Genomic DNA, 21,952 nt, shown 5'->3' on the forward strand with positions numbered 1-21,952 from the left:
GGGTCCCGCTGAGGCTGGGGGGGGGCCTGGGGGGGGCCCGGTGCTCCCCGGGGGGCTCCGCCTCCGTCCCGCCCTCCCCCCGTCAATCACGCCCGGCCGCCCAATCACCGCGCGCCTCCCGCCCGCTGGCCCCGCCCCGCCGCCCGGGCAGCGCCGCGCATGCGCACTCCCCCTCCACGCCGTAGAAGGCGGGGCTAGCGGCGGGCGCCGACCAATCGGAGCCGAGCGGGGCGGGCTCCGGGCCAATCAGAGCCGGGCGGGGTGGGCGGGGCGGGCGTCGCGCTTCCGGTTTGGCGGCGGCGGCGGCGGCGGCGGCGGCGGGAAGATGTTCTATCACGTGAGCGGCGGAGCCCGGCACCGGGGGGCGGGGGGGCACCGGAAGGGGCGCGGGGGGGATCGGAAGGGCTACGGGGCGGACCGGAAGGGGCACGGGATGAACCGGAAGGGCTACGGGGTGCACCGGAGGGGTCACGGGGGGCACCGGGACGGGCGGGGGGATCTGTAAGGGTCACGGAGGCACCGGAGGGGGTACGGGAAGGGTCCTGGGGTCACCGGCAGGGTCCCGGGGTTACCGGAGAGGTCCCGGGGGGCACCGGACGGGCTACGGGGGGCACCGGGAGGGTCCCGGGGGCACCGGCAGGGTCATGGGGGCTCTGTGAGGGGCCCGGGGGCGCGGGGAGGGTTCTGAGGGGCACCGGAGGGGTTCGGGGGGTACCGGGACCCTCGGAGGGGGCTTTGGGGGCACCGGAGGGGTTCTGGGGGGCACCGGGGGGTACGGAGGGGTACGGGAGGGGTCATGGTGGCACCGGGGGGTACGGGGGGCACTGGGGGGGTCTGGAGGGCACCGGGACCCTCGGGGGGGCACCGGGGGGCTTTGGGGGCACCGGAGGGGTATGGGAGGGGTCATGGGGGCACCGGAGGGTGTACGGGGGGCACCGGGGGGTTCTGGGGGTCACCGGAGGGTGTACGGGGGGTACCGGAGGTGGTCTGGGGGCACCGGGAGGCTTCTGGGGGGCATCGGGAGGGGGTCCGGGGGGTCCGGGAGGCTCCCGGTGGGGTCCCGGTGCCCCCCAACCTCCCCGTTCCCCCCCAGATCTCCCTGGAGCACGAGGATCCTGCTGCACCCCCGGTACTTCGGGCCCAACCTGCTCAACACCGTCAAGCAGAAACTCTTCACCGAGGTGGAGGGCACCTGCACCGGCAAGTGCGTGGCCCCCCCCCGGGCCCCCCCGTGTCCCCACGCCCCCGGTGTCCCCATGTCCCCCCCCCCAATGTCCCGTGTCACCCCCTGGTGTCCCCGTGTCCCTGTACCCCTTCCACGTCCCCCATTGTCCCCCCGGGGCAGTGTCCCAGTGCCCCCCGGTGTCCCTGTGTCCCCCCCCGGTCCCAATGTCCCCATGTCCCCCCCCAGTGACCCCCCATCACCCCCTGGTGTCCCCATGTCCCCCTGGTGCCCCCGGGGCAGTGTTCCTGCCCCACCCGGTGCCCCCACACCCCCCCGATGCCCCCCCGTGTCCCTGTACCCCCTGGTGCCCCCCCCGGTGTCCCCACGTCCCCCCGGTGTTTCCACCCCCCGGTGTCCCCACGTCCCCCCCCCCCAGTGTTCCCCCATCACCCCCTGGCGTCCCCGTGTCCCCCCAGGGCGGTGTCCCAGTGCCCCCGGTGTCCCAGCGCCCCCCGGTGTCCCCATGTCCCCCCACCCCCCGGTGTCCCCCCCCCCCCCCCAGGCACGGCTTCGTGATCGCGGTGACGACGATCGACAACATCGGGGCGGGCGTCATCCAGCCGGGGCGCGGCTTCGTGCTCTACCCCGTGCGCTACAAGGCCATCGTCTTCCGGCCCTTCAAGGGCGAGGTGGTGGACGCCGTGGTGACGCAGGTCAACAAGGTGACGTCATCGGGGGCGGGTGACGTCATCGGGGGGCGGTGACGTCATCAGGGGGCGGTGATGTCATTGGGAAGCGGTGGTGTCGTTATCGGGGGTGGGGATGGGGCCGTTGGGGGGGGTTGTCATCGTTATGGTGGACGCCGTCGTCACCCAGGTCAGCAAGGTGACATCATCGGGGGTGTGACATCATCGGGGAGGGTGACGTCGTCAGGGAGAGAGTGACATCATCACTGAGGGGCGGTGACATCATCGGGAGGCAGTGGTGTCATTGTTGGGGTGGGGATGGGGTCATCGGGGGGCTTGTCGTCATTATGGGGGGCGCCATCGTCACCCAGGTCAACAAGGTGACGTCATCAGGGAGCGTGACATCATCAGGGGAAGGGTGATGTCGTCAGGGGAAGGTGACGTCATCAGGGGCCTGCGAGGTCATTCTTGGGGTGGGGATGGGGTCGTTGGGGCGGGGACGTGGTCATCGGAGTGGGGGTGTGGTCACTGTGGTGGGCGCCGTGGTGACGCAGGTCAACAAGGTGACGTCATCGCGGGGGGGTGTGACGTCATCAGGGGCGGTGACGTCATCAGGAGGCGGTGGCGTCGTTATTGGGGTGGGGATGGGGTCATTGGGGCGGGGATGGGGTCGTTGGGGGGCGTTGTCATCGTTATGGTGGACGCCGTGGTGACGCAGGTCAACAAGGTGACGTCAGCGGGGGGTGGTGACGTCATCAGGGAGAGGGTGACATCATCAGGGAGGTGACGTCATCAGGGGACATCATCAGGAGACTCCGAGGTCGTTATTGGGCTGGGGATGTGGCCGTTGGGGTGGGGATGAGGCCATTACGGGGGACGCTGTGGTGACACAGGTCAACCAGGTGACGTCATCACAGGGAGTGTGATGTCATTGGGGGAGGGTGACGTCATCACTGAGGGGCGGTGACGTCATCGGGAGGCGGTGGTGTCATTGTTGGGGTGGGGATGGGGTCATTGGGGGGGGGTTGTTGTCATTATGGTGGATGCCGTGGTGATGCAGGTCAACAAGGTGATGTCATCACAGAGGGGGTGATGTCATCAGGGAGGTGGTGACATCATCACTGAGGGGCGGTGACATCATCAGGCGGTGACATCATCAGGGGGCTCCGAGGTCATTATTGGGGTGGGGATGGGGTCGTTGGGGCAGGGATGTGGCCGTTGGGGTGGGGGTGAGGTCATTACGGGGGATGCCGTTGTCACCCAGGTCATCAAGGTGACGTCATTGGGGGGTGTGACATCATCGGGGAGAGTGACGTCATCAGGGGAGGGTGACGTCATCACTGAGGCGGTGACGTCATCGGGAGGCAGTGGTGTCATTGTTGGGGTGGGGATGGGGTCGTTGGGGAGGGGTTGTCATCATTACGGGGGACGCCGTGGTGACGCAGGTCAACAAGGTGACGTCATCGCAGGGGGTGTGACGTCATCAGGGGGTGGTGACATCATCAGGGGCTTCCGAGGTCGTTATTGGGCTGGGGATGGGGTCGTTGGGGCAGGGATGTGGCCGTTGGGGTGGGGATGAGGTCATTACGGGGGACGCCATCGTCACCCAGGTCATCAAGGTGACGTCATCGGGGGTGTGACGTCGTCGGGGGAGGGTGACGTCATCACTGAGGGGCGGTGACGTCATCGCGAGGCAGTGGTGTCGTTGTTGGGGTGGGGATGGGGTCGTTGGGGGGGGGGGATGAGGTCGCTGTGGTGGACGCCGTGGTGACGCAGGTCAACAAGGTGCTGTCATAGGGGAGGCGGTGACGTCATGGGGGGCGGTGATGTCATTGGGGGTGGCGACGTCATCACGGGGGTGGTGACGTCATCACGGGGGTGGTGACGTCATCGTGGGCATGCCGCAGGTCGGGCTCTTCACCGAGATCGGGCCCATGTCCTGCTTCATCTCCCGCCACGTACGGGGGGCGCGGGGGGGACGGGCCGGGGGATGGGCACGGGGGGGGGGGGGCACCATGGGGGGGGAAACAGCAGGGGGTGACTGGGGGGGCGGGGGGGGCCACAGGGGTGGGGGGGACAGAGGACAAGGGACAAGGGGGGGACACAAAGGGGGGCACCGTGGGGAGGGGGGTATGGGGGGGGGACACCGGGGGGGGCGGGGGGGGTCTGGGGGATGGGAACGGGGGGGGCATGGGGACGGGGGGACACGGGGGGGGGTGACACGGGGGGGGGACACCGGGGGGGGCGCTGGGGGAGGGGGGGACACAGGGAGATGGGGGGGCAGGTGTGGGGGGGGACACGGGGGGGGGGGGACGGGTGGATGGGGGGGGTGACGGGGGGGGTCACGGGGGGAGGTGACCTTGGGGGGGGTCACGGGGGAGGTGACCTTGGGGGGGGTCACGGGGGGGGAGGTGACCTTGGGGGGGGTCACGGGGGGAGGTGACCTCGGGGGGGGTCACGGGGGGGAGGTGACCTCGGGGGGGGGGGCCGGGGGGGGGGTCATTCTGTCCCCCCCCCCAGTCAATCCCCTCGGAGATGGAGTTTGACCCCAACTCCAACCCCCTGCTACAAGACCGTGGACGAGGTGCGGGGGGTCACGGGGGGGAGGGGGGGGGGGTCACGGGGGGGAGGGGGGGGACACGGGGGGGGGGCACCCCGGGACCCACGTGACCCCCCTGCCCCCCCTCCCCCCAGGACATCGTCATCCAGCAGGACGACGAGATCCGCCTGAAGATCGTGGGCACGCGCGTCGACAAGAACGACATCGTGAGTGGGGCGCCAGTACAGACCAGTATGGGCCAGTATAGACCAGTATGGGCCAATATAGATTAATATAGGCCAGTACAGACTACTACGGGCCAGTACAGACCACTACAGGCCGGTACAGACCACTATGGGCCAGTATGGACCACTATAGGCCAGTGTGGACCACTATGGACCAGTATGGACCACTATGGACCAATGGACCAGTATGGACCACTATGGGCCAGTACATGCCAGTGTGGGCCAATACGGACCACTATGGGCCAGTACGGACCACTATGGGCTGCTGGGGTCCCAGTACAGGCCAGTATGGTCCCCGTAGGGTTCCAGTATGCCTTCAGAACGGCTCGGTATATCCCAGTGGGGTTCTGGTATGGCTCCAGTACAGCCCAGTATGGCCCAGTGGGATCACAGGAGGGTTCCAGGATGGCCCCAGTACAGCCCTGTATGGCCCAGTGGAGTCCCAGTATGGCCCCGTGGGGTCCCAGGGCAGCCCTGTATGACCCCAGTATGGCCCAATGCAGCCCAGTGGAGTCCCAGTATGGCCCCAGAGGGGTCCCAGTATGGCCCAGTGGGGTCCCAGAGCAGCCCTATATGGCCCAGCAGGGTCCCCAGTGCGGCCCCAGTGCAGTCCCAGTAAGGTTCTACTGTGGCCCCAGTCCAGCCCAGTATGGCCCAGCAGGGTCCCAGTATGGCCCCAGTGCAGCCCAGTGAGGTCCCAGAGGGGTCCCAGTGGGGTCCCAGCACAGCACAGTATGACCCAGTGGGGTCCCAGTGTGGCCCAGTATGGCCCAGCAGGTCCCAGTATGGCCCAGGGAGATCCTATTGGGACCCTAGTATGGCCCAGTAGGATCCCAGTGTGGTCCCAGTATGACCCAGTGGGATCCCGTTATGGCCCAGTGGGGTCCTATTGGGGTCCCAGTACGGCCCAGTGGGGTCCCAGTACGGCCCAGTGGGGTCCCAGTGTGGTCCCAGTACGGCCCAGTGGGTCCCAGTATGGCCCAGTGGGATCCCAGTGTGGTCCCAGTACGGCCCAGTGGGTCCCAGTACGGCCCAGTGGGATCCCATTGGGGTCCCAGTACGGCCCAGCGGGTCCCAGTATGGCCCAGCAGGGCTCAGGCTCCTTCTCCCCGCTCGCAGTTCGCCATCGGCTCGCTCATGGACGATTACCTGGGTGAGCACCGGGGGGGGCCGGGGGGGGGGGGGGGGGGTACGGGGCCTGCCCCCCCCCTCGCCCCCCCCCTCACCTCCCTGCCCCCCCCCCCCAGGTCTCGTCAGCTGAGCGCAGGACGAGGGACGCCACGGCGGCCGTTTTGGGGCAGAAAGGCCCCGTTTCCAATAAAATCGGGTTTTTTTTGGGCCCTCCCGCCTCCGTCTCGCTCTTTTTTTGGGGGGGGGCGCGTGGAAAATTAGGGGGGGGGGGGGTCCTGAGGCGCGGTGGGGCCCACCCGCGCCATCGCCGCTTGAAGGCCGCGTCGCCGCTTGAAGAGGGCGAGGCGCCGAGCCGGGGCTCGGTCTCCGCGGCAACCGCCCGGCCTCGCTTTACGGCTCCGGCCGCCTCGGCGCCGCGCGACAGTGCGGCCGCCAGCACTCGGCTGCTTTACGGCTGCGCGGCGCCGCCCCCCTCCCTCCCTCTCTCGCTCCCCCAAGATGGCGGTGACCGGGGTGAGTGCAGCGGCTCCGCGCCGCCATCCGCCGCCATCCGCCGCCCCCGAGCGGCCCCGGCCGCCGACCGCGGCCCGGATCGGTCCCGTGGGCTCCGAGGAACCGATCCGGGGGGGTTGGGAGCGCGGCGAGGCGCTGGGGGAGCCGCGATGGCGGCCTGGGGTTGGGGGGGGGGGGGGGAGGGGCGCGGCCTGGAGGAGACGGGGGGGGGCGGCGGGAGGCGGGGGGCGGCCCGGGGGGGGTCCCTGTGGTCCTCGGGGGTCCCTTTTGCCCTTGGGGGGGGTCCCCGTTGCCTGTCACGGTTCCCGTTGCTCGTGGGGGGGTCCCCGAGGTCCGTGGGAGGGTCCCCATTGACCTGGGAGGGGGTCCCCGAGGTCCTGGGGGGGTCCCCGAGGTCCTTTTGGGGCCCTGGTGCCCCTGGGGGCGTCCCCGTCCCTCACAGTGGGGTCCCCGTCGCCCATAACGGTGTCCCCAAGGTCCTTGGGGGTCCCCAGCCCCCATACTGGGGTCCCCGTCCCCCATAACGACGTCCCCAAGGTCCTTGGCGGGGTCCCCGTCCTTCAGGGCCACGCCCCCATCAACCTTGGTGGTGTCCCCATCGCCCACGGCGATGTCCCCAAGGTCCTCGGGGGTCCCCGCCCCCCCCTAACGATGTCCCCAAGGTCCCTGTGGGACCCCGTCACCCTCGGTGGGGTCCCCAGTGCCCATTGCGGGGTCCCCATCCCTCAAGGCCACGTCCCCATCAACCTTGGCGGTGTCCCCATCACCCGTGGTGATGTCCCCGTGGTTTTTAGGGGTCCCTGTCACCCATATGGGAGTCCCCATCACCCATACCGGTGTCCCCATTGCCCTTAATGGGGTCCCCATCACCCATACTGGTGTCCCCAAGGTTCTTGTGGGTCCCAGTGGCCCATACTGGGGTCTCCATCACCCATACTGGTGTCCCCATCACCCATAATGATGTCCCCAAGGTCTTTATGGGTCGCTAACAGCCATGGTGGGGTCCCCATCACCCATACTGGTGTCCCCATATCCCTTAATGGTGTCCCCATCGCCCATACTGGGGTCCCCATCACCCATAACAGTGTCCCCAAGGTCCTTGGGGGTCGCCATCACCCATACTGGGATCCCCATCGCCCATACTGGGGTCCCCATTGCCCTTAATGGGGCACCCATCACCCGTAGTGGGGTCCCCATCACCCATACTGGTGTCCCCATCGCCCATAACAATGTCCCCAAGGTCCTTGGGGGTCCCTATCGCCCATACTGGGGTCCCCATTGCCCATACTGGTGTCCCCGTCGCCCATACTGGTGTCCCCAAGGTCCTTGGGGGTCCCCACCTCCCCCAGCAGCACCCCCCCGGACACCGTGGGCGCCCACCTCACCTCCTCCTCTCCCCCCCCCGCCCCCCCGTGTCCCCCCCATGCCCCCCCCAGACCCTGTACACGTACCCCGAGAACTGGCGCGCCTTCAAGGCGCTGATCGCGGCGCAGTACAGCGGCGCCAAGCTCCGCGTCCTCTCCTCGCCGCCGCACTTCCACTTCGGCCAGACCAACCGCAGCCCCGACTTCCTGCGCAAGTTCCCCGTGGGCAAGGTGAGCAGTGCCCCCCCCGGCCCCATTATCCCCGTTTTTAGCCCCGTTTCCCCCCCCCCCCCAACCTCATTTTCGCCCCCAACGCCGCGACTCCCCTCCGCAGGTCCCGGCGTTCGAAGGGGATGACGGGTTCTGCGTCTTCGAGAGCAACGCCATCGCCTACTACGGTGAGTTCTTTTCCTCGAGGATGTGTTTTTTTTTTTTTTTTTACCTTTTTTGGCCCGTTTTTGGCCCGTTTCGGGGGTCTGAGCGTGGGCTGTGGGGTGCAGTGAGCAACGAGGAGCTGCGCGGCACCACGCGGGAGCGCGCGGGCCGAGGTGGTGCAGTGGGTGAACTTCGCCGACAGCGACATCGTGCCCCCCGCCAGCACCTGGGTGTTCCCCACGCTGGGCATCATGCACTACAACAAGCAGGTGGGTCCCAAAACGGGGGGGGGACGGGCCCCAAAACGGGGGGAGCGGCGTCGAAACGGGGGGAGCGGCATCGAAACGGGGGGAAACGGGCCCGAAACGGGGAGAAATGGGCCCAAAAATGGGGGGAATGGGCCCAAAAATGGGGGGAACGGGCCCAAAAATGACGGAAGTGGCGTCACAAATGGGGGAACGGCATCAAAAAGGGGGGAAACGGGCCCAAAAACGGGGGGAGTGGCATCAAAAAGGGGGGAATGGCATTGAAACGGGGGGAAACGGGCCCAAAAATGGGGGAAACGGGCCCAAAAATGGGGGAGTGGCATCAAAAAGGGGGGAAATGGGCCCAAAAATGGGGGGAACAGGCCCAAAAATGGGGGGGAAATGGCATCGAAACGGGGGGAAACGGCCCTGAAACGGGGGGAAATGGGCCCAAAAATGGGGGAGTGGCATCAAAAAGGGGGGAAATGGGCCCAAAAATGGGGGGAACAGGCCCAAAAATGGGGGGAGTGGCATCAAAAATGAGGGAAATGGTGCCAAAAATGAGGGAAGTGGCATCAAAAATGGGGGGAAATGGCATCAAAATGTGGGGAAACAGCCCCCAAAACGGGGGGAAACGGGCCCAAAAATGGGGGAGCAGCATCAAAACTGGGGAAACGGCATTGAAACAGGGGGAAACGGGCCCAAAAATGGGGGGAGTGGCATCAAAAATGGGGGGAAATGGCATCAAAACAGGGGTAAACGGCCCTGAAACGGGGGGAAATGGGCCCAAAAATGGGGGAGCAGCATCAAAACTGGGGAAACGGCATTGAAACGGGGGGAAACGGGCCCAAAACGGGGGGAACGGGCCCAAAAATGGGGGAAGTGGCATCAAAAATGGGGGGAAACAGCCCCAAAACGGGGGGAAACGGCCCCAAAATGGGGGGGAAACGGCCCCAAAATGGGGGAAACGGCCCCAAAATGGGGGGAACAGGCCCAAAAATGGGGGAAACGGGCCCAAAAATGGGGGGAGCGGCATCAAAAATGGGGGAACGGGCCCAAAAATGGGGGAAACAGGCCCAAAAATGAGGGAAATGGCCCCAAAATGGGGGGAAACGGCCCCGAAATGGGGGGAAACGGCCCCAAAACGGGGGGAGATGTGTCTGGGGGGGGGGGCCGTGTGTCCGTCTGAGCGCTCTCCGTGCTCCTGGCCCCCCCCCTGCCCCTTCCCTTTGGGTTTGGGGACAGTGGGGGGGGGGGATCGTGGGTCTGGGGGGGGTTTGGGGGATTTGGGGGTGTCCGGGGGGGTCCCCCACCGCCTGCCCCCCCCCCGCAGGCGACGGAGCAGGCGAAGGAGGAGGTGCGCCGGGCGCTGGCCGTGCTGGACGCCCCGCCTGCGCTGCCGGACCTTCCTGGTGGGCGAGCGCGTCTCGCTGGCCGACATCAGCGTCGTCTGCGCCCTGCTCTGGCTCTACAAGCAGGTGCGGCCCCAAAACGCCCCGAAATCCCCCCAAAAAACCCCGCCCCGAGTCCCCCGGCCGGGCCTCGCGGCCCCGAAACGGGGCGGACGTAGCTGAAAGGCGCCGCACGGCCCCGAAACGCGCCCCAAATGCCCCAAATCTTCCCGGACGCCCCCAAAACGGGGCTCGCTTGTCCCCCAAAACGGGCCTGACGCCCCCAAAACGGGCCTGACACCCCCAAAACTGGGCCCGACACCCCCAAAACGGGCCTCACGCCCCTAAAAGGCACCTCAGGGCCCCGAAACCCAACTCGTGGCCCAAAAATACGCCGCAAATCCCGCCCCCCCCCCCCAGATCTTCCTGACGTCCCAAAAACCCACCTCACGGCCCCAAAACCCAACCCGCATCCCCCCAGACCCCCCCGATGCCCCCCAAAACTCCCCCATGATGCCCCCAGACTCCCCCTGACACCCCCAAGCCCCCCCCCGATGCCCCCCAGACCCCCCTGACGCCCCCCAAACCCCACTCAAAACCCTTCCAACCTCCCCCAGACCCTCAAAGCCCCCCCACGATGCCCCCGGAACCCCCCCAGACCCCCCCCCCGACACCCCCAAGCCCCCCCCCGATGCCCCCAGACCCCCCCAACTGCCCCCCCAGACTCCCCTTACCACCCCCAAACCCCACTCAACCCCCCACGACACCCCCTGACCCCCCCCAGCCCTCTCCCAGCCCCCCCCAGACACCCCCAAGCCCCCCCCGATGCCCCCAGACCCCCTTGACTCCCCCTGACGCCCCCCAAACCCCACTCAAACCTCTCCCAACCTCTCCCAGACCCCCCAAAGCCCCCCCATGATGCCCCGAGAGCCCCCCAGACCCCCCCTGACCCCCCAAGCCTCCCCCAACACCCCCAGACCCCCCCAACTCCCCCCCAGACCCCCCCCGACGCCCCCCAAACCCCACTCAAACCCCTCCCAAACTCCCCCAGACCCCCCAACACCCCCCACGACACCCCTGACCCCCCCCAGCCCCCTCCCAACCCCCCCAGACCCCCCCATGATGCCCCCTGACCCCCCCAAGCCCCCCCGACACTCCCAAACCGCCCCCTTGACGCCCCCCAGACCCCCCCGACGGCCCCCAAACCCCACTCAAACCCCTCCCAACCTCCCCCAGACCCCCCGAAGCCCCCCAAAACCCCCCCATGATGCCCCCTGACCCCCCCAAGCCCCCCCCGACACTCCCAGACCGCCCCCTTGACGCCCCCCAGACCCCCCGAAGCCCCCCAAAGCCCCCCCACGATGCCCCCGGAGCCCCCCAGACCCCCCCCGACACCCCCAAGCCCCCCCTGATGCCCCCAGACCCCCCCAACTGCCCCCCCAGACTCCCCTTACCACCCCCAAACCCCTCCCAACCTCCCCCAAACCCCCCAACACCCCCCACGACACCCCCCTGACCCCCCCCAGCCCCCTCCCAACCCCCCCAGACCCCCCCCGATGCCCCCAGACCCCCCCCCAGACCCCCCTGACGCCCCCCAAACCCCACTCAAACCCCTCCCAACCTCCCCCAGACCCCCCGAAGCCCCCCGAAACCCCCCCGCGATGCCCCCGGAGCCCCCCCTGACCCCCCCGTGCCCCCCCCCCCAGGTGCTGGAGCCCGCCTTCCGGCAGCCCTACGCCAACGTCACGCGCTGGTTCGTCACCTGCCTCAACCAGCCCCAGTTCCGCGCCGTGCTGGGCGACGTGCCGCTGTGCCAGAGGATGGCCCACTTCGACGGTGGGGGGGGGACACGGGGGGGTCACTGGGGGGGTCGTTGGGGGCGTGGGGGGGTCATCGGGGGGGTATCGGGGGAAATAGGGGGGGTATTGGGGGAAATGGGGGGGGTATTGGGGGAAATGGGGGGGGTATTGGGGGAAATGGGGGGGGTATCTGGGGGGTACAGGGGGAAATAGGGGGGTATCGTGCCGCTGTGCCAGAGGATGGCGCACTTCGACGGTGGGGGGGGGGACATCTGGGGGGGTCATTGGGGGTGTGGGGGGGTTATTGGGGGGGTATCGGGGGAAATAGGGGGGGTATTGGGGGAAATGGGGGGGGTATTGGGGGAAATGGGGGGGGTATTGGGGGAAATGGGGGGGGTATTGGGGGAAATAGGGGGGTATTGGGGGAAATGGGGGGGGTATTGGGGAAATGGGGGGGGTATTGGGGGAAATAGGGGGGTATTGGGGGAAATAGGGGGGTATTGGGGGAAATGGGGGGGGTATTGGGGGAAATAGGGGGGTATTGGGGGAAATAGGGGGGTATCTGGGGGGTACAGGGGGAAATAGGGGGGTATCGTGCTGCTGTGCCAAAGGATGGCCCACTTCGACGGTGGGGGGGGACACGGGGGGGGGCGTGGGGGGGTCATCGGGGGTATTAGGGAAAATAGGGGGGTACTGGGGGGTTATTGGGGGGCATGGGGGGTTCCCAGGAGGACATAAGGGGGATTTTGGGGGGGATATGGGAGAAAATGAGGACGGGGGGGGTCATGGGGGACAGTGGGGGGACATGGGGGTTATCGGGGGGGGACATTGGGGGGGTACGGGGGGATGTTGGGGGTCATTGGAGGGGCCTTGGGGGTGTCCAGGGGACACTGGGGGGACGTGGGGGGATGGGGGGGGCATCAGGGGGATGTTGGGGGGACATTAGGGGATGGCGGGGGGACATGGGGGGACATCGGAGGGACATGGGGGATATTGGGGGGGTATCGGGGGACATGGGGGGGTACTGGGGGGACACGAGGGGGTATGGGGGGACACGGGGGGGCTATCGGGGGACACGGGGGGGCTATCGGGGGATATGAGGGGGGTATCAGGGGACCTGGGGGGATATCGGGGGACATGGGGGGGTATCAGGGGCACGGGATATTGGGGGGGCATGGGGGGGCTATCGGGATACAGGGGGGTATCAGGGGACACGGGGGGGGCTATCGGGGGATACGGGGGGGCTATCAGGGGACATGGGGGGTTATTGGGACATGGGGGGGTATCGGGGGACCCGGGGGGCTATCAGGGGACACGGGGGGGTATCAGGGGACATGGGGGGCTATCGGGGGACACAAGGGGCTATCGGGGGGCATGGGGGGCTATGAGGGGACATGGGGGGATATCGAGGGACACGGGGGGTAAGAGGGGGCACAGGAGGATATTGGGGGGCACTGGGGGGTATCGGGGGACATGGGGGGCTAACGGGATGGGGGGTTATCGGGGGACATGGGGGGGTATCGGGGGACACAGGGGCTATCAGGGGACATGGGGGGGCTATCGGGGGACACGGGGCTACTGGGGGACATGGGTTATTGGGACACGGGGGAGTTATCAGGGGACAGGGGCTATCAGGGGACACAAGGGGCTATTGGGGGACACGGGGGGGGATATCGGGGGTCCTGTCCTCCCCCCCCCAGCTGCGGGTGCTGACTCCCCCCCCCGCGTGCCCCCGCAGCCAAGAAGTTCGCCGAGAGCCAGCCGCGGAAGGAGGCGCCGCGCAAGGAGCGGGGCAAGGAGAAGGAGAAGGAGAAGGAGAGGGACAGGGACAAGGAGAGGGAGGAGCGGCGGCGCGACGAGGGCAGCCCCGAGGAGCTGGACGAGTGCGAGCAGGCCCTGGCCGCGGAGCCCAAGGCCAAGGACCCCTTCGCGCACCTGCCCAAGAGGTGGGGGGGCTGGGGGGGGACTGGGAGGGCTGGGGGGGGGACTGGGAGGGCTGGGGGGGGCTGGGGGGGCTGGGGGGGGAACTGAGGGGGACGCTGGAGGGATGAGGGGGACGGGGTGGGGACAGCGGGGACGCCTGGGGGGGGGGCTGGGGGGGATACGGTGGGGGAGGTGGGGACACTGGGGATACTGGGAGGGCGCTGGGGATGGTGGGGAGACCATGGGGACACTGGGGATACTGGGGGGACACTGGGGATGGTGGGGGGACACGGGGGACACCAGGGACGGTGAGGAGACCATGGGGACACTGGGGATACTGGGGGGACACTGGGGACGGTGGGAACACCGGGGGAATGATGGGGACACTGCGGGGCCCCCACGGAGTGGGTGCCCCCCCCGCACCCCGCGCCCCGCACCAATTCGGGGGTTTTCTGGTTTTTTTCTTCACCGATTTGATTTTTTCCCCCGTTTTTTGCTGTGACCCCGGAACCAATTTTGGGGTTTTCCATTTTTTGGTTCTCCGATTTAATTTCTGCCCCCCCAGAACCAATTTTGGGGTTTTCTGTTTATTTTTTTATTTATGGATTTGATGTTTTCCTCCGTTTTTTGCTGTGACCCCGGAACCAATTTTGGGCTTTTCCCTTTTTTCCCTTCCCCGATTCGATTTTTGCCCCCGTTTTTGCCGCTCCCCTGCACCAATTCTGGTTTCTTTTTGGTGTTTTTTCCTTCTCCCATTTAATCCCCCCCCCGTTTCTGCCGTGCCCCCCCCAGCCCCTTCGTCATCGACGAGTTCAAGCGCAAGTACTCCAACGAGGACACGCTGACGGTGGCGCTGCCGCACTTCTGGGAGCACTTCGACAAGGCCGGGTGGTCCATCTGGTACGGCGAGTACCGCTTCCCCGAGGAGCTCACCCAGACCTTCATGAGCTGCAACCTCATCACCGGTACCGGGGCCAAACCGGGGGGAAACGGGCAAAAAACGGGGGGAAATGGGCAAAAAACGGGGGGAAATGGGCAAAAAACGGGGATAACGGGGACGAACCGGGGAGAAAACGGGGAGAAAATGGGGATAATGGGGACAAAACGGGGAGAAAGTGGGGATGAAATGTGGATAATGGGGATGAAATGGGGACATAATGGGGATAATGAGGACAAAACAGGGAGAAAATTGGGATAATGGGGAGAAAATGGGGAAAAAACTGAGAGAAAATGGGGATAATGGGGAGAAAATAGGGAAAAAAACAGAGAAAATGGGGATAATGGGGAGAAAATGGGGATAATGGGGATGAACTGGGGAGAAAATGGGGATGAAATGGGGACATAATGGGGATAATGACGACAAAGCAGGGAGAAAATGGGGATAATGGGGAGAAAATGGGGATAATGGGGAGAAAACGGGAATAATGGGGATGAACTGGGGAGAAAATGGGGATGAAATGGGGACATAATGGGGATAATGACGACAAAGCAGGGAGAAAATGGGGATAATGGGGAGAAAATGGGGATAATGGCGAGACAACGGGGAGAGAATGGGGATAATGGGGATGAAATGGGGAGAAAATGGGGATAATGGGGACAAAACGGGGAGAAAACGGGGAGAAAATTGGGATAATGGGGACGAAAAGGGGAGAAAATGGGGAAAAAACAGAGATAATGGGGAGAAAACGGGGAGAAAACGGGGGTAATGGGGACGAAACGGGGGTAATGGGGCTGAAATGGGGACATAACGGGGACAGAATGGGGAGAAAACAGGGATAATGGGGACAAAACTGGAAGAAAATCGGGATAATGGGAAGAAAACGGGGAGAAAATGGGGATAATGGGGACAGAACAGGGAGATAATGGGGATAATGGGGATGAAACGGGGGTAATGGGGCTGAAATGGGGACAGAACGGGGACAGAACAGGGAGAAAACAGGGAGAAAACAGGGATAATGGGGATGAAATGGGGACAAAATTGGGACAAAATGGGGATAACGGGGACAAAACAGGGAGAAAATGGGGATATTGGGGAGAAAATGGGGATAAAATGGCGACAAAATAGGGATAATGGGGATGAAATGGGGAAAAAATGGGGACAACAGGGACGAAATGGGGACGAAACGGGAAAAATGTGGAGAAATGGGGATAAAATGGGGACAAAATGGGGATAACGGGGACAAAAACATGGATAACGGACAAAACAGGGATGAAATGGGGACAATGGGGACAAAACGGGGACATTGGGGACGAAATGGGGATAATGGGGATGAAACGGGGACAAAAACAGGGACAATGGAGACAAAATGGGGACGAAATGGGGAAGAAATGGGGATAAAATGGTGACAGTGAGGATGAAGTGGGGACAAAATGGGGACGATGGGGACAAACTGGAGACAACAGTGACAAAATGGGGACGAAACGGAGACAACGGGGATGAAAGTGGGATGAGGGGGGCTAAATTGGGGCAAAAACGGGGACAAAATAGGGACAAAAACGGGGACAAAATAGGGACAAAAACGGGGACAAAATGGGCAAAAATGGGGACGAAATGGGGACAAAATGGGCAAAAATGGGGACGAAATGGGGACGAAATGGGGACAGAAGGGTGACAACGGGGACAACCCCGTCGCGTCCCCCAGGCATGTTCCAGCGCCTGGACAAGCTGCGCAAGAACGCCTTCGCCAGCGTCATCCTGTTCGGCACCAACAACGACAGCAGCATCTCGGGCGTCTGGGTCTTCCGCGGCCAGGAGCTGGCCTTCACGGTGAGCCCCGGCCCCGAAACCGCCCCGATCGGCCCCAAATCGCCCCCGATCGGCCCCAAATCCGCCCCAATCGGCCCCAAATCCGCCCCGTTTGGCACCAATTCCCCCCGATCGGCACCAAATCCCCCCCCGATCGGCCCCAAATCCCCCCGATCGGCCCCCAATCCCCCCCATTTGGCCCCAAATCCCCCCCGTTTGGCCCCAAATCCCCCACGATCGGCCCCAAATCCCCCCGATCGGCCCCAAATCCCCCCCATTTGGCCCCAAATCCGCCCCGTTTGGCCCCAAATCCCCCCCGATCGGCCCCAAATCCCTCCCTATCAGCCCCAAATCTCCCCCGTTTGGCCCCAAATCCCCCCCGTTTGGTCCCAAATCCCCCCCGTTTGGCCCCAAATCCCCCCAATCGGCCCCAAATCCCCCCCGTTTGGCCCCAAATCCCCATCTTCGGGCCCCAGATCTCTGTGTCGGGCCCCAAATCCCCACATTGAGCCCCCAAATGCCTGCCTTGGTCCCCAGATCCCTTCGTTCAGGCCCCAAATCCCTGTATTCTGCCCCAAATCTCTGCATCGGGCCCCCAGATTTGCATATTCAGCCCCCAAATCCTTACGTTTGAGCCCCCAAATCCCTGCGTTGGGCCCCAAATCTCCACATTTGGCCCCCCAAATCCCCATGCTGGCCCCCAAATCTCCACATCAGGCCCCAAATCCCCGCATTGAGCCCCTAAATCCCTGTGTTGGGCCCCAAATCCCTGCGTTGGACCCCCAAATTTCCACGTTCAGCCCCCAAATCCCAGTGCCTGTTCCCCAAATCTCCGTGTTGGGTCCCAAATCTGCATGTTTGGGTCCCAAATCCCCACGTTCAGGCCCCAAAATCCCTGTGTTGGGCCCCAAAATCCCTGTGTCAGGCCCCAAATCCCCATGTTGGCCCCCAAATCTCCACATCAGGCCCCGAATCCCCAGATTGAGCCCCCAAATCCCTGGATTTGGCCCCAAATCCCTGCATTCGGGCCCCAAATCCCTGCATCAGGCCCCCAGATTTCCACACTCAGGCCCCAAATCCCCGTGTTTGGCCCCCAAATCCCCTCGTTGGGCCCCAAATCTCCACATTTGGCCCCCAAATCCCCCCTTTCAGCCCCCAACTTCCTCCATTCCGCCCCAAATCCCTGTATTTGGGCCCCAAATCTCCCTTTTTGGCCCCCAAATCCTTGCATTGAGGCCCCCAAATTCCCACTTTTGGCCCCCAATCCCTGCATTGGCCCCAAAATCCCTTTGTTTGGCCCCCAGCTCTCTGAATTTGGACCCCAACTCCCCCTGTTCTGCCCCCAAATCCCCACTTTTACGCCCCCAAGTCCCCATTTTTGAGCCCCCAGCTCCCCATTTTCGGGCCCCACCCCCCCGTTCTGCCCCCACCTCCCCCTGTTCTGCCCCCCCTTCCCCACTTTTGCCCCCCACCTCCCCGTTTTTGGGCCCCAACTCCCCCCGTTCTGCCCCCAACTCCCCACTTTTGGTCCCCAGATCCCCATTTTTGGGCCTCAGCCCCCCTGTTGCGCCCCCACCTCCCCACTTCTACCCCCCACCTCCCCATTTTCAGGCCCCAAACCCCCGTTCTGCCCCCAAATCCCCACTTTTACCCCCCACCTCCCCACTTCTACCCCCCACCTCCCCATTTTTGGGCCCCAACGCCCCTGTTCTGCCCCCAACGCCCCCGTTCTGCCCCCACCTCCCCACTTTCGCCCCCCCCCTCCCCGTTTTCAGGCCCCAACCCCCCCGTTCTGCCCCCACCTCCCCACTTTCGCCCCCCCACCTCCCCGTTTTCGGGCCCCACCCCCCCCGTGGCGCCCCCGCCTCCCCACTTTTCGCCCCCCGACGCCCCGTTTCGTCCCCCCGCAGCTGAGCCCCGACTGGCAGGTGGACTACGAGTCGTACGCGTGGCGCAAGCTGGACAGCGACAGCGCCGAGTGCCGGGCCCTGGTGCGGGAGTACTTCAGCTGGGAGGGTGCCTTCGCGCACGTGGGCAAGGCCTTCAACCAGGGCAAGATCTTCAAGTGACCCAAGGCAGCTGGCGCCACGGGGTGCCCGGCGCGACGGGGCGCGGCGGCGGCGTCTCGGGGCGCGGCGGCGGACCGCGGCGCAGCGGGGTACGTCGGCGTGTTGCGGCGCGGCGCGTCACTCTGTCGCGACGTGGCGTGGCGGCGTCATCGTGGCACAGCGCGTCGTCGTGTCGTGACATGTCGGCGTGTCGTGACATGTCATCGTGTCACCACATCGCGTCACTGTGTCATGACGTGTCATGTCACAACATCGTCATCGTGTCACAGCGCGTCGTGGTGTCATGACATGTCGTTGTGTCATGACATGTCGTCGTGTTGTGACATGTCGTTGTGTCGTGACATGTCGTTGTGTCATGACATGTCGTGTCGTGACATGTCGTTGTGTCGTGACATGTCGTTGTGTTGTGACATGTCATTGTGTCACCACATCGCGTCACTGTGTCACGACGTGTCATGTCACAACATCGTCATCGTGTCACAGCGCGTCGTGGTGTCATGACATGTCGTTGTGTCATGACATGTCGTTGTGTCATGACATGTTGTCGTGTCGTGACATGTCGTGTCGTGACATGTCATTGTGTCATGACGTCGTTGTGTCATGACATGTCGTTGTGTCGTGACATGTCATTGTGTCGTGACATGACATCGTGTCACCACGTCGCGTCACTGTGTCACGACGTGTCATGTCACAACATCGTCGTTGTGTCACAGCGCATCGTGGTGTCATGACATGTTGTTGTGTCATGACATGTCATTGTGTCGTGACATGACATCGTGTCACCACGTCGTGTCACTGTGTCACAACGTGTCCTGTCACAACATCGTCATCGTGTCACAGCACGTCATGGTGTCATGACATGTCGTCGTGTCATGACATGTCGTCGTGTCATGACATGTCGTTGTGTCATGACATGTCGTTGTGTCATGACATGTCGTTGTGTCGTGACATGACATCATGTCACCACATCGCGTCACTGTGTTACGACGTGTCATGTCACAACATTGTCATCGTGTCACAGCGTGTTGTGGTGTCGTGACATGTCGTTGTGTCATGACATGTCGTTGTGTCGTGACATGTCGTTGTGTCCTGACATGTCGTTGTGTTGTGACATGTCATCGTGTCACCACATCACGTCACTGTGTCACGACGTGTCATGTCACAACATCGTCGTTGTGTCACAGCGCGTCGTTGTGTCATGACATGTCGTCATGTCACGACATGACATCGTGTCACCACATCGCGTCACTGTGTCACAACGTGTCCTGTCACAACATCGTCATCGTGTCACAGCACATCATGGTGTCATGACATGTCGTTGTGTCATGACATGTCATGGTGTCGTGACATGTCGTTGTGTCATGACATGTCATCGTGTCGTGACATGTCGTCCTGTCACCACGTCGCGTCACTGTGTCACGACGTGTCATGTCACAACATCGTCATCGTGTTGCAGCGCGTCGTGGTGTCGTGACATGCGGTCGTGTCACGACGTGCCATCACATTTGTGTCATGACGTGTCGTCATGTCGTAACATGTCACAACATGTCACTGTCATCATGTCGTGATACGTCATCGTGTCACGTCACGACATGTCACCGTGTCACAATGTGTCATCGTATTGTGACGCGTCAGCGCGTCGTGACGTGTTACACCGTGTCACTGTCGTGACATGTCGCTAGGTGTCAGCATGTCACATCGTGCCCCGACGTGTCATCATGTCATGACGTCTCGTTGTGTCATGCCATGTCGCTGTGTCACAATGTGTCATCACGTCGCGACATGTCACAATGTCATTGTCACGACGCGTTGCGTTATGACATCACCGTGTTGTGACATGTCGTGACGTCTCATGTCACACCGTGTCAGAACTTGTCACTGTGTCATGACGTCATCATGTCACGATGTGTCATCATGTCGTGACATGTCACCATGTCACAACACGTCACTGTCGCAACTTGTGTCACGATGCCACTGTTACATGTCGGCCTGTTGCAACATGTCAACGTCGTGACATCGTGTCCTGACATGTCACCATGTCACGTGTCGCCATGCTGCGACACGTCCCCATGTCCCGGCACGTCCCCATGTCCCGGCACGTCCCCGTGTCCCGACACGTTGCCATGTCATGCCATGTCCCGGCACGTCCCCGTGTCGCGATGCATCCCCGTGTCCCGACACATCCCCATGTCCCGACACGCCGCCATGTCGTGCCATGTCCCGGCACGTCCCCGTGTCGCGATGCGTCCCCACGTTGCTGCGGCGCCGCGTGTCGCCGCGCCGCGTCACCGTGTCGTGACATGTCAGGACGCGTCGCCGCAGACGGAGCCACGCGGCCAATAAATGGGAACGGATCCGGCCCCGGCGGTGGCCTGGGGGCGTCAGGGGGGGAACTGGGGGGTACTGGGAGCCACTGGGCACCAACTGGGGGTTACTGGGTGCTGTTGGGAGCCACTGGGGGTTACTGGGCACCATTGAGCACCAACTGGGTGTTACTGGGAGCTGTTGGGGGTTGACTGGGAGTTACTGGGTGATGCTGAGAGCCACTGGGGGTAACTGGAGCCCAATTGGCACCACTGGGCATTACTGGGGGATACTGGGGGGTACTGGGAGTTATTGGGCACCAACTGGGTGTTACTGGGAGCCTTTGGGTGTCACTGGGAGTTACTGGGAGCCACTGGGGGTCACTGGAACCCACTGGGAGCCGAGTTACGGGGCGCCGCTGGGCACCACTGGCTGTTACTGGGAGCTACTGGGCGTTACTGGGAGCCACGGGGCACCACCGGCAGTCCCCGCCCCCCCCCCCACGTGACCCAGCGCCACCGCCCTCCTGGCCCCGCCCACTGAGGCCACGCCCATCGAGGCCACGCCCCCCCCAGGCCCCGCCCCCCCCCCCCAGGCCCCGCCCCCCCAGGCCCCGCCCCCCGGCAGCTGAGTCACGGCGGGACCGGGGCGGTGGCGGGGCCGCGCCCACCAGAGCCACCAGTACGGACCAGTACGGACCAGTATGGAGCAGTACGGACCAGTATGGAGCAGTACGGACCAGTATGGAGCAGTGCGGACCAGTATGGAGCAGTGCGGACCAGTATGGACCAGTACGGACCAGTGGCACCAGTGCGAGGCAGCGCCCACCAGTGCAGACCAGTGCCCACCAGTTTGCACCAGTTCAGACCAGTGTCCAACAGTTCAGACCAGTGCCTACCAGTTCAGACCAGCACCCACCAGTGCAGACCAGTGCCCACCAATGCAGACCAGTGCCCACCAGTTTGCACCAGTTCAGACCAGTGCCCACCAGTTTGCACCAGTCCAAGCCAGCACCCACCACTGCTCACCAGTCCAAACCAGTGCCCACCAGCCCAAACCAGTGCCCACTAGTTCAGACCAGTTTGAACCAACGCCCATCAGTTCAAACCAGCATCCACCAGCACCCACCAGTTAAAACCAGTTCACACCAGTTTAAGCCAGCACCTGCCAGTGAGCACCAGCAAAAGCCAGCGTGCACCAGTGCCACCAGTTTGCACCAGTGCCTGCCAGTGCCCACCAGTTCAGACCAGTTCAGACCAGCTCCGACCAGCATCCACCAGTTCAATCCAGTGCCCACCAATTCAGACCAGCACACACCAGTGCAGACCAGTGTCCACCAGTTTGCACCAGTTAAAACCGGTGTCCAACAGTTCCGACCAGTGCCCACCAGTTCAGACCAGTGGCCACCAGTGGCCACCAGTTCAGACCAGCGCCAACCAGTTCTGACCAATTCCAAC

At 64.1% G+C, this 21,952-nt stretch overlaps 3 protein-coding genes across 3 annotated transcripts in view; 2 read left to right on the forward strand and 1 right to left on the reverse strand.

Annotated features, from left to right (window-relative positions):
• Positions 1–21,952, reverse strand: part of LOC136788764 (guanine nucleotide-binding protein G(I)/G(S)/G(O) subunit gamma-3) — a 147,485-nt gene that overhangs the window by 24,910 nt on the left and 100,623 nt on the right. The gene's annotated exons all lie outside the window — the stretch shown is intronic.
• LOC136788778 (DNA-directed RNA polymerase II subunit RPB7-like) lies at positions 311–5,976 on the forward strand. The gene is given in 10 exon segments (XM_066987458.1): positions 311–337; positions 1,094–1,111; positions 1,113–1,204; positions 1,728–1,887; positions 3,759–3,809; positions 4,372–4,409; positions 4,411–4,435; positions 4,546–4,617; positions 5,755–5,788; positions 5,883–5,976. Coding segments are annotated over 10 exon segments (516 nt in total). The 5' UTR covers positions 311–325; the 3' UTR covers positions 5,897–5,976.
• Positions 6,122–20,550, forward strand: LOC136788699 (elongation factor 1-gamma-like). Its single transcript, XM_066987329.1, is given in 12 exon segments — positions 6,122–6,279; positions 7,716–7,874; positions 7,978–8,041; positions 8,144–8,178; positions 8,180–8,287; positions 9,597–9,650; positions 9,652–9,741; positions 11,361–11,490; positions 13,192–13,399; positions 14,169–14,341; positions 16,019–16,143; positions 18,033–20,550. Coding segments are annotated over 12 exon segments (1,320 nt in total). The 5' UTR covers positions 6,122–6,264; the 3' UTR covers positions 18,192–20,550.

The sequence above is a fragment of the Anser cygnoides genome, chromosome W (assembly GCF_040182565.1).
Source record: "Anser cygnoides isolate HZ-2024a breed goose chromosome W, Taihu_goose_T2T_genome, whole genome shotgun sequence".
Classification (NCBI taxonomy): Eukaryota; Metazoa; Chordata; class Aves; order Anseriformes; family Anatidae; genus Anser; species Anser cygnoides.